This window comes from Entelurus aequoreus, linkage group LG20, assembly GCF_033978785.1.
Source record: "Entelurus aequoreus isolate RoL-2023_Sb linkage group LG20, RoL_Eaeq_v1.1, whole genome shotgun sequence".
NCBI lineage: Eukaryota > Metazoa > Chordata > Actinopteri > Syngnathiformes > Syngnathidae > Entelurus > Entelurus aequoreus.
In genome coordinates this window covers 9,193,963-9,205,972 of record NC_084750.1, presented here as the reverse complement: position 1 = coordinate 9,205,972, position 12,010 = coordinate 9,193,963, and the positions used below count along the sequence as shown (strand labels likewise).

The 12,010-nt window shown below is 35.3% G+C and overlaps 1 protein-coding gene across 7 annotated transcripts in view; it reads right to left on the bottom strand.

The window, feature by feature from the left end:
- The window catches only part of LOC133635907 (protein FAM135B-like), a 144,109-nt gene that overhangs the window by 85,620 nt on the left and 46,479 nt on the right, over nt 1–12,010 (bottom strand). For all 7 annotated transcript variants that reach the window (XM_062029356.1, XM_062029360.1, XM_062029358.1 and 4 more), the window contains 2 exons: nt 7,126–7,222; nt 780–859 (listed from right to left, as the gene is read on the bottom strand). In XM_062029356.1, coding sequence (XP_061885340.1) covers nt 780–859; nt 7,126–7,202 — 157 coding nt within the window. In that variant the 5' untranslated portion in view covers nt 7,203–7,222. The remainder of the gene's footprint in view (nt 1–779; nt 860–7,125; nt 7,223–12,010) is intronic.

The following is a 12,010-nucleotide window of genomic DNA, read 5'->3' as shown; positions in this document are numbered from 1 at the left end:
GTGACAGATTGTTTGGTAAACGTATAGCATGTTCTATATGTTATAGTTATTTGAATGACTCTTACCATAATATGTTACGTTAACATACCAGTTGGTTATTTATGCCTCATATAACGTACACTTATTCAGCCTGTTGTTCACTATTCTTTACACATTTTAAATTGTCTATTCTTGCTGTTGGCTTTTATCAAATACATTTCCCCAAAAAATGCGACTTATACTCCAGGGTGACTTATATATGTTTTTTTCCTTCTTTATTATGCATTTTTGGCCGGTGCGACTTATACTCCGGAGCGACTTATACTCCGAAAAATGCGGTACATGTTTGCTGTTAATAAGTGCCTCATCAGTCATGAACATGGACAAATCTTCTTAGACAACGGCATGTTTACATAATGGCCACAGTTTTTAAGGACCCTAATATTTGAACTAAACTGGTGGGCCAGGCTGGATAGTTTGAATAGTCCTGCCATAACCTAATGAGGTAGGGAAATAACTTGTCATCTCTCTAATGACGGCAGGCAGGAACCCCTACCAATTAAACATGTACTCACTTGGCCTGTGTCCACACACACACACACACACACACACACACACACACACACACACACACACACACACACACACACACACACACACACACACACACGGCCAAGCCACGGGTAGCTAAAAATAACTTATTTCTGTGAATCATGTTGTCAGTGAATTGACTTCCTGGGTTTCTGGAGAAGGAGACTGTAAAGCAGATTGCCATGAATATATAAATGATCAGCTCTCACCTGCATTATCTTGAGTGGTCACTATCACCCTGTGGGGCACCCGGGGGGAGACCTTTAATCCTGTTCGCACCTGGTAGAACCTGAAGAAGAGGAACATTTAGGCTGGTGCACATGCACACTTGTAATGACATGTGTGGCGCCCCCTATTGGTTGCTTTGATAGACACGCTAGCATACATGTAATAGTGAGGATATTTCTATTAGACTTATGGACAATTAGGAAGATGACCGCCATGTTTTCCAAGCAATCTTGCTCAGATTTGACACACGTGTTCCTGTCAGTCCAATGAAGGCGTGTAACAAATTGTGTGATGATTGAGTTGAAAAACAACAGTATGGGTGCATGTTTCCACAAACCTTCCCCCTTTAGTGTGCAGTGTTTCAGGAGCGGAAGTGCAAATATACACGGTCATGATTCTACACAGATGTCTTTTCACAGCGTTATAAGGATCATACCCCACCTTTGTCCGGCTTTTAGCACATAATGACTAGGGATGATCAGCCCCCGATACGTATCGGCTAATTTTTGTGAAAAAATACGTCATCACCATTGCCGATTAATGCCGATCACAAACACAGATCACTATTTATTTTTATTTCCCCTGCTGACAATACAGCAGCTCCTCCATACAGTGTGTCGCCGCTTCCCCAGGTTATATAAATGATAAATGTTAGTTTAATATGGTTAGGTTAATAATAAATAAATAATGATAAGGTTAATAATAATCACACCCTTTTACAGACTGCATTTGTTAGTACGAGGCTAAACATGTTACACACCGAGAGCGAGCCAGGAGCAGGCATTGCTAAGCTAATTAAAAATGATTTTCAAGGTAAAAGTTGATTTTCAAGGTAAAAGTTGATTTTCAAGACCAAAAAGGATTTTCAAGGTAAAAGTTGATTTTCATGACAAAAAAATATTTTCAAGGTAAAAGTTGATTTTTAAGACAAAAAATTATTTTTAAGGAAAAAAATTATTTTCAAGACTAAAAATGATTTCCAAGGTAAAAGTTGATTTTCAAGGAAAAATTATTATTTTTATGACAAAAAATTATTTTCAAGGTAAAAGTTGATTTTCAATGTAAAATTTGATTTTCAACACAAAAACTTATTTCAAGGTAAAAGTTGATTTTCATGACAAAAAATTATTTTCAAGGTAAAAGTTGATTTTTAAGACAAAATATTATTTTTAAGGAAAAAAAAATATTTTCAAGACAAAAAATGATTTTCAAGGTAAAAGTTGATTTTCAAGACAAAAAAATATTTTCAAGGTAAAAGTTGATTTTCAAGACAAAAAATTATTTTCAAAGAAAAAAATTACTTTTATGACAAAAAATTATTTTCAAGGTAAAAGTTGATTTTCAATGTAAAATTTGATTTTCAACACAAAAAATTATTTCAAGGTAAAAGTTGATTTTCATGACAAAAAATTATTTTCAAGGTAAAAGTTGATTTTTAAGACAAAATATTATTTTTAAGGAAAAAAAATATTTTCAAGACAAAAAATTATTTTCAAGGTAAAAGTTGATTTTCAAGACAAAAAATTATTTTCAAAGAAAAAAATTATTTTTATGACAAAAAATTATTTTCAAGGTAAAAGTTGATTTTCAATGTAAAATTTGATTTTCAACACAAAAAAATATTTCAAGGTAAAAGTTGATTTTCATGACAAAAAATTATTTTCAAGGTAAAAGTTGATTTTTAAAACAAAAAATTATTTTTAAGGAAAAAAATTATTTTCAAGACTAAAAATGATTTCCAAGGTAAAAGTTGATTTTCAAGACCAAAAAGGATTTTCAAGGTAAAAGTTGATTTTCAAGGAAAAATTATTATTTTTATGACAAAAAATTATTTTCAAGGTAAAAGTTGATTTTCAATGTAAAATTTGATTTTCAACAAAAAAACTTATTTCAAGGTAAAAGTTGATTTTCATGACAAAAAATTATTTTCAAGGTAAAAGTTGATTTTCATGACCAAAAAGGATTTTCAAGGTAAAAGTTGATTTTCAAGGAAAAATTATTTTCAAGGTAAAAGTTGATTTTCATGACAAAAAATGATTTTCAAGGTAAAAGTTGATTTTTAAGACAAAAAATGTTTTTTAAGGAAAAAAATGATGTTCAAGACAAAAAAATATTTCCAAGGTAAAAGTTGATTTTCAAGACCAAAAAGGATTTTCAAGGTAAAAGTTGATTTTCAAGGAAAAATTATTATTTTTATGACAAAAAATTATTTTCAAGGTAAAAGTTGATTTTCAATGTAAAATTTGATTTTCAACAAAAAAACTTATTTCAAGGTAAAAGTTGATTTTCATGACAAAAAATTATTTTCAAGGTAAAAGTTGATTTTCAATGTAAAATTTGATTTTCAACAAAAAAACTTATTTCAAGGTAAAAGTTGATTTTCATGACAAAAAATTATTTTCAAGGTAAAAGTTGATTTTTAAGACAAAATATTATTTTTAAGGAAAAAAATTATTTTCAAGACAAAAAATTATTTTCAAGGTAAAAGTTGATTTTCATGACAAAAAATGATTTTCAAGGTAAAAGTTGATTTTTAAGACAAAAAATGTTTTTTAAGGAAAAAAATGATGTTCAAGACAAAAAAATATTTCCAAGGTAAAAGTTGAACTTCATGACAAAAAATGATTTTCAAGACAAAAAATGATTTTCAAGACAAAAAATTATTTTCAAGCTAAAAGTTGATTTTCAAGACAAAAAAATATTTCCAAGGTAAAAGTTGAACTTCATGACAAAAAATTATTTTCAAGACAAAAAAATATTTCCAAGGTAAAAGTTGAACTTCATGACAAAAAATTATTTTCAAGACAAAAAATTATTTTCAAGCTAAAAGTTGATTTTCAAGACAAAAAATTATTTTTAAGGAAAAAAAATTATTTTCAAGACAAAAAATTATTTTCAAGGTAAAAGTTGAATTTCATGACAAAAAATTATTTTCAGCTACAATCGGGCGGAAGGCGGGGTACACCCTGGACAAGTCGCCACCTCATCACAGGGCCAACACAGATAAACAGACAACATTCACACTCACATTCACACACTAGGGACCATTTAGTGTTGCCAATCAACCTATCCCCAGGTGCAGGTCTTTGGAGGTGGGAGGGGCCTATCCCCAGGTGCATGTCTTTGGAGGTGGGAGGGGCCTATCCCCAGGTGCATGTCTTTGGAGGTGGGAGGGGCCTATCCCCAGGTGCATGTCTTTGGAGGTGGGAGGGGCCTATCCCCTGGTGCATGTCTTTGGAGGTGGGAGGGGCCTATCCCCAGGTGCATGTCTTTGGAGGTGGGAGGGGCCTATCCCCCGGTGCATGTCTTTGGCGGTGGGAGGGGCCTATCCCCAGGTGCATGTCTTTGGAGGTGGGAGGGGCCTATCCCCTGGTGCATGTCTTTGGAGGTGGGAGGGGCCTATCCCCTGGTGCATGTCTTTGGAGGTGGGAGGGGCCTATCCCCAGGTGCATGTCTTTGGAGGTGGGAGGGGCCTATCCCCTGGTGCATGTCTTTGGAGGTGGGAGGAAGCCGGAGTAGAAGCCACGCAGTCACGGGGAGAACATGCAAACTCCACACAGAAAGATCCCGAGCCTGGGATTGAACCCAGGACTGCTCAGGACCTTCGTATTGTGAGGCAGACGCACTAACCCCTCCGTGCTGACAAGTTGATTTTCAACACAAAAAAAAATTAAAAAAAATTTCAACTTTTACCTTGAAAATTATTTTTTGTCTTGAAGTTGATTTTCAAGACAAAAAATTATTTTCAAGGTAAAAGTTGATAAGTTAGCTTTAAACACCGGCAAGTAATAAGTACTTGGTAAATTACAAGCGCAGTAGAAAGTATTGATACATATACTGTATGTACATCAATACTGTAGAAAGAAAGCAGATATTAACAGGAAATGAACAAGTCGATTCTTAAGTCACAGTCAGGAAACACATAAAAGGGGGGCACAACCATCCATAAACGGATACTAGCATGGGTCCAATTCAATCAATCAATCAATGTTTACTTATATAGCCCTAAATCACGAGTGTCTCAAAGGGCTGCACAAGCCACAACGACATCCTGGGCTCAGATCCCACATCAGGGCAAGGAAAAACTCAACCCAATGGGACAATGAGAAACCTTGGAGGGGACCGAATTAGTATATGATCCAGACTACAGTGATTAAGTCCATATGTTTATTTTTTCAAAATGTAATTTTTGTTGCTTTAGTTTACAAACTTAGGGAATAATTCCATGGACACACGGGGAATTGAGGTGAAAAATCTAAATATTTAAAAGAGTAGTACTTTTTGCTTTGTATCATTTATTGTGTACTATTTCATTTGTTCTGCTCAAACATTAGTATGTAGTAAGAGAGAATAATGAACAAGTTGAAACATTGTGCTGATATTGTTAGGAAGCCAAAACCGGGTGTTTTATAGTTTGTGCTATGGCTGCATCTTTTGGACCAATTTTCTCACAGCGGGTGCTGCAGTGTTCTTTCATTTAACGGTAGTGCTTTTTCTTTCTTTTTTTTTTCAACCGGAGTACCATTCTTCTAGCAGGCCATAGCGTTTCTGCTCGTATGGATTCAATCATCACTCCAAGCAACATTTCTTAGTTTTACAATATAACTACAACAATTTATACTTACTAAACTGTCCCAAGTGTGATGTCTGTAGGAGTGTTTTCATGTAAGTGCTATAGTAATGCTAATGACATTAGCATTAGCTAATATACGAACACGTCAACGAGTGCCTGGGTTAGTTGTATTAACTTACAAAGGCATTCTTTTTGTATTGTTTCACTTTCACCAATTCCTCAGTAAATTCACCAAAAAGTCGGCGTGGAGTTATTGGGTGTGTTTAGCTGATTGGAGAGCTAGCTTGCACAGCTCGTGGGTCCCTGACCATGACTTCTTTTTTGTTTGATCAGCCGTTTTACTGCCGTGTTACAGACACCGATTGGAAACAAGGTCTGTAAATAAACATTTACAGAATCTTACGGTGTAAATAACTAATTTCACAACGTTATATATTTGAGGCTTATATTCGGGCTAATAGATGTAAAAAACATTTTTTCTTCTAAAATTTAGTGGGTGCTGCTTATATCTTGATGCGCTCTGTAGTCCAAAAAAGACAAGAACTTAATTTGTATCTCCTTTCATTTTCGTGTCATCAGTTGAAAAGATTTTCATTAGCATTTCATGTTTTTAATATCTTTTTATTGAATCTACACTAGCGTTCAAAAGTTTGGGGTCACATGTAAATGTCCTTATTTTTGAAGGAAAAGCACTGTACTTTTCAATGAAGATAACTTTAAACTAGTCTTAACTTGAAAGAAATACACTCTTTACATTGCTAATGTGGTAAATGACTATGCTAGCTGCAAATGTCTGCTTTTTGGTGCAATATCTACATAGGTGTATAGAGGCCCATTTCCAGCAACTATCACTCCAGTGTTCTAATGGTACAATGTGTTTGCTCATTGGCTCAGAAGGCTAATTGATGATTAGAAAACCCTTGTGCAATCATGTTCACACATCTGAAAACACTTTAGCTCGTTACAGAAGCTACAAAACTGACCTTCCTTTGAGCACATTGACTTTCTGGAGCATCACATTTGTGGGCTCAATTAAACGCTCAAAATGGCCAGAAAAAGAGAACTTTCATCTGAAACTCCACAGTCTATTCTTGTTCTTAGAAATGAAGGCTATTCCACTAAATTGTTTGGGTGACCCCAAACTTTTGAACGGTAGTGTATATTGTAACGGACTGGGTTCTATGTTATGTTCCACGTGTACTTTATTCAAAGTTCAACAGATGGTGTGGTTTCCCATGGCCTTGAAAGCGTCCTAGTTGCGTGCAGCTTTCTCTGCTAATGTTCGTCTTTCTTTACGTGTGTTCTGCAAGCTGATTGGCTGGGTAAAGGAAAATGACGGTTCTGTCTTATTTATTAATTTATTTTGCCGTTGACTACGGCCTACAGTAGTCGGACTTCCATTAAAGGCTGATAACCCTGCGATAACGGCTGGAGTCACGTCAGTACAATATTTCATGAAGTGATCCTTTGGTGTACCACCAGCGAGAATCACAGCAGTAGATTTAATCAGCACATTTCAGCTGCTGGCTACGGCTATCATGCAAATGTAACCTATATCATATTACTCCCACAAAATGTCCTACATAATACAACATGCACTGAGTGGAAGGTGTTGGTATTTTAATTGGCCAACAAATTGCCTCCTGTATTTCATTCCCTGTGTATGACCTGCAGGTCCAATCAATTAGTTGGGTGTGTAATGAGTACTGTAAAGATAATCATCACGATACATTTCATCTTTGATATTTTCTTACCCTCTTTGGAAAAGATCCACATTGTGAAACTTGTGCAACTCTACGGAAAACTCCAGTGTGCCCTGTACTTCAGACATGATGTGGTCCGACTCATCACCTGCAGGAAGACAACACAGGATTTGGCACACATTGATATTTCAGAGACCATATGCTGAGACACAAACACACAGTGTGTTTGTCTTCCATTTAACCAACAATGTCTAAATCCCTTTGGACAAAACACAGACGTGAATTTACATTTTCTATCCAGCAGAGTATGAAGGAAGGCCTTGAGAGATGAAATGACTACAAGTGAAAGTGAGGTATCAAATGACTGAAACACGATCCACTCAATGTACAGTACGTGCACTTTAAAACAGACAACGTGCCAGCAATGTGAAATTGTGTTTGTTAAATACTTTTCATGGTTGTAATAATAAGCAATGTTGGCCATTATCCAAAACCCAATCAAAATCCCTAAAAAAAAACCACACTAAAAATGATGGCCTATTATGCAGCATTGCTAGTTTAAGGATGCACTAAGAGTAATGTGTCCCTACAGACATTTCTTCATTGCACATCTTAAAATAAAAATGTGAGCTCCGCCAGACATCCTTCAGTCAGATGTCATTTGGATCTTTTTTTTTCTTCGGCATATCGACCAAACGAGCACGATGTTGCTGGTAAAATGTGAACCTGTTATTTGCAATGTGACATTGTTGTATGTGTCATCTATTACATTGCACAGGTCCAGAGTTAAAAAAGAGGCAAAAGTGCACAAGAGTGCTTTTTGGAGGCACACACTGTCAGATACCGACCTGGAAAAGCACAGTTCATTAGCATGAAAGCAACAGACACATAAATAAATCACTGCAAGGCCTTTCACTTTTAGACCGGCTAAATTACGATTGCACCAATTCACGTTTATTCACGGCCTTGCAACTTTGTCCAACGCCCAACAATTCCTTGCACATTTCTCTCAATCAAATTTGCACGCCAACTGTTTGATGAAAACTTATGTTTGCTTCTTGTGTTGACCAAGCAGGAACAACAATGTGTAACAATATATCAACTATTTATTGATTCATTTACACAATTGTTGTCCTCCCGTTTAGCTCAGACGTACTTACTGTTCCTGTTTACAGCGCTAAGCCTTCTGGGTTATATAAACATTCACTTCCTCGTTGACATGCCTTTATATAAATATACATATATATACACTACCGTTGAAAAGTTTGGGGTCACATGTAAATGTCCTTATTTTTGAAGGAAAAGCACTGTACTTTTCAATGAAGATAACTTTAAACTAGTCTTAACTTGAAAGAAATACACTCTATACATTGCTAATGTGGTAAATGACTATTCTAGCTGCAAATGTCTGCTTTTTGGTGCAATATCTAGATAGGTGTATCGAGGCCCATTTCCAGCAACTATCACTCCAGTGTTCTAATGGTACAATGTGTTTGCTCATTGGCTCAGAAGGCTAATTGATGATTAGAAAACCCTTGTGCAATCATGTTCACACATCTGAAAACACTTTAGCTCGTTACAGAAGCTACAAAACTGACCTTCCTTTGAGCAGATTGACTTTCTGGAGCATCACATTTGTGGGGTCAATTAAACGCTCAAAATGGCCAGAAAAAGAGAACTTTCATCTGAAACTCCACAGTCTATTCTTGTTCTTAGAAATGAAAGCTATTCCACTAAATTCTTTGGGTGACCCCAAACTTTTGAACGGTAGTGTATATATATTTGACATTTATTTATTTAGGGTAAGACAATTAAGAAGATATTTTCATTTGCAATGCTGACCGAGCAAAGAGGCAGCATTTACATGTTAGAGTTGTTGAAGCGTGATGATAATCTCTCAACAGTTCACAAATGCTCTTAACGTGCGGTGGTAAATGTGTCGGAACATAAATGAAGGTTTAAGATGGACTAACACATTTTAAGTGTAAAACATACACGGAGAATGTCTGCAACATGCGGACGAATAAGGAAGCCTTTGGTGGTGATTCTTTTTATAATCATAATTATTAATATCATTAGTTATAATTAGGGCTGCAACAACTAATCGATTAAATCGATTAAAATCGATTATTAAAATAGTTGCCGATTAATTTAGTCATCGATTCGTTGGATCTATGCTATGCACAGAGGTTTTTTTTTTAATAATTTTTTTTTTTAAATAAACCTTTATTTATAAACTGCAACATTTACAAACAGCTGAGAAACGATAATCAAAATAAGTATGGTGCCAGTATGCTGTTTTTTTCCAACAAAATACTGGCTAGGATAGAAATGTAGTTTGTCTCTTTTATCCGATTATTAATCGAAGTAATAATCGACAGATACATCATCGATTATAAAATTAATCGTTAGTTGCAGCCCTAGTTATAATGAATTAAAACAGTTCAATAATTTGACAATGAGTTTTGAGTATGTACTATTACTGCCATCGAGTGTGTACTTTTAAGTCTGTGTGCTATAAAACAAGTAAAACATCAATATAGTATTTGTTTTCCAAATAGTGTTCCACACCCGTTCTTTTTAGAGTTAAGGTTACAGTAGACATTTAAAACATTGATAACAAGTTCATAAAATAAGTTGATTCCAATCAATTGAAAACATTGCAACGTTGTAAAGTGCAACATTTTAGGCGGCAACAATCAGAACACACTGTGGAGGGACTGTGCAGAACGTGATGATCATATGATACAGTCTTTGCAGCACACCAATGAGTCAAAGTGGAAAGGTACTGAGCACAATTGCGCTGACTCTGCATTTTTCTTCTGACGTACACTTGCCAAAGAAAATAAGCTTGGTATTCGCGCAGACAAAGACCATGTTTGTTTCCTTTTTCAACAATCATTTGACTGATGAGCAGATTAAACCTTGTGTCTTCCCCCAAAACTAGCCATCTTTCCACTCTGCACATTACATAACACACGCGTCATCCGGCTTTATTATTAGACCTGGCCTGACAATGTATCAATAAGTTCATTATGCGCCCACGCTGACAATAACGCCACTGCCATATTTGGACTTGTTTGACGCGATGACTGCATGAGAAAACATCTGTCAGTATCTTCTGTTATTTGGGCCATAAATCATATGCAAATATGAAAAGTATCACTTCACAGACACCACAGATGTCGTAGGTATCCAATGGACACATATTGCAATATAAGATGCAATACATAAAGATAAATATATACATGTAAACACTGTCATTTTGTAATAAAGTGGATTCGTATTTGTTTAGTGGGTGACTTTTAGTTGCAAATTACCGTATTTTTCGGATTATAGGTCGCTCTGGAGTTTAAATCGCACCGGCCGAAAATGCATAATAAAGAAGGAAAAAAACATACATAAGTCGCACTAGAGTATAAGTCGCATTTTTGGGGGAAATGTATTTGATAAAAGCCAACACCAAGAATAGACATTTGAAACGCAATTTAAAATAAATAAAGAATAGTGAACAACAGGCTGAATAAGTGTACGTTATATGAGCAGTGTTTCCCACACATTCATTTATTTGTGGCGGCCCGCCACGAAAGAATTACGTCCGCCACAAATAAATAAATAAAATATATATATATATATTTTATTTTGTCCTGTCCAGCTTCTCAGACAAATCATATAGTTGATGTAGATGCCCATATCGGCTGTTCAGATTGATTTACTTGACAAAAGAGAAGTGTAGGATACTTCTCTTGTTGCCTTATTTGTATTTGACCACTACTGTTTTCTGTTTATTTGTTACTGACTGTGGCAGGACACCTCTGCCTCTGTTTCACTTTATGTTGCTGGTAAATAATATGGTTGTAGTAGTAGGCACTAATTAAAGAGGCAGAGCTTTAAGAGACATTTCAGCTTTTATATTTTATAAGATATATTTTTTGTAAGAACCACAATTAATAAATATATTTCAGTGAATAACTTATTGTTCAAATCTGTATATAAATATGTACATAAAGTGTTGTAATTATATTGTAAAATGGATGGATGGATGGATGGACGTTTAAAACAAAACTGTTATTATTAATTAGTAAGTATACATTTTTTGAAATTATGCAAATTACTCGATGATGTCATGGTGACCACGCTCATAGCCACGCCCCCACCGCCACAGGTATCTTGGCAGTTTATGGGAAACACTGATGAGGCATAAATAACCAAGTGAGAACGTGCTGATATACACCTAGTCTCTTACGTGAATGAGATAAATAATATTATTTGATATTTTACAGTAATGTGTTAATCATTTCACACATAAGTCGCTCCAGAGAATAAATCGCAAACTATGAAAAAACTGTGATTTATAATCCGAAAAATACGGTAGCTTGCTCAAGATAGATATCAGTGATGATGGTGCCTAAGAATGTTTCCTTGAGACAATATCATAATAAAAACAATTTACATTTTAACAGTAAATATTTTTTTAAAATATTGATGCACAAAATGCAAAATATTAGGAATGTGAATAAGCATTGTCCTCTGCAGTGGACATTTATTTTGTCAGAAAGGAAAACCCCGAAGGGAATAAGCGTTAGAAAATGGATGGATGGAAAACCAATAACTCTCTTATGCAAAATACAAATGTCCACTGCAATGCTGACCCAGCAAGGAGGCAGTATTTACATGTTAGAGATGTTGAAGTGTGATGATAAGTGTGAGGATATACAGTAGTTTGAAAGACAAATACTTGAGCTAAACTATGCAATATCATACTTTGCAAATGCAGTTTTTATTCAGAGCTTGCCAAGTGTACCTGAGGAAGTGTCCAGAACTTGTGGTCAAGGCTGGAATTACACCAGCTTTACTGAGGTCACCACAAGTTAAGCACTGGCTGTGATGAGAACTTGCTCAGAGTTTTCAAACTAAAAAATATAACAAGAACACC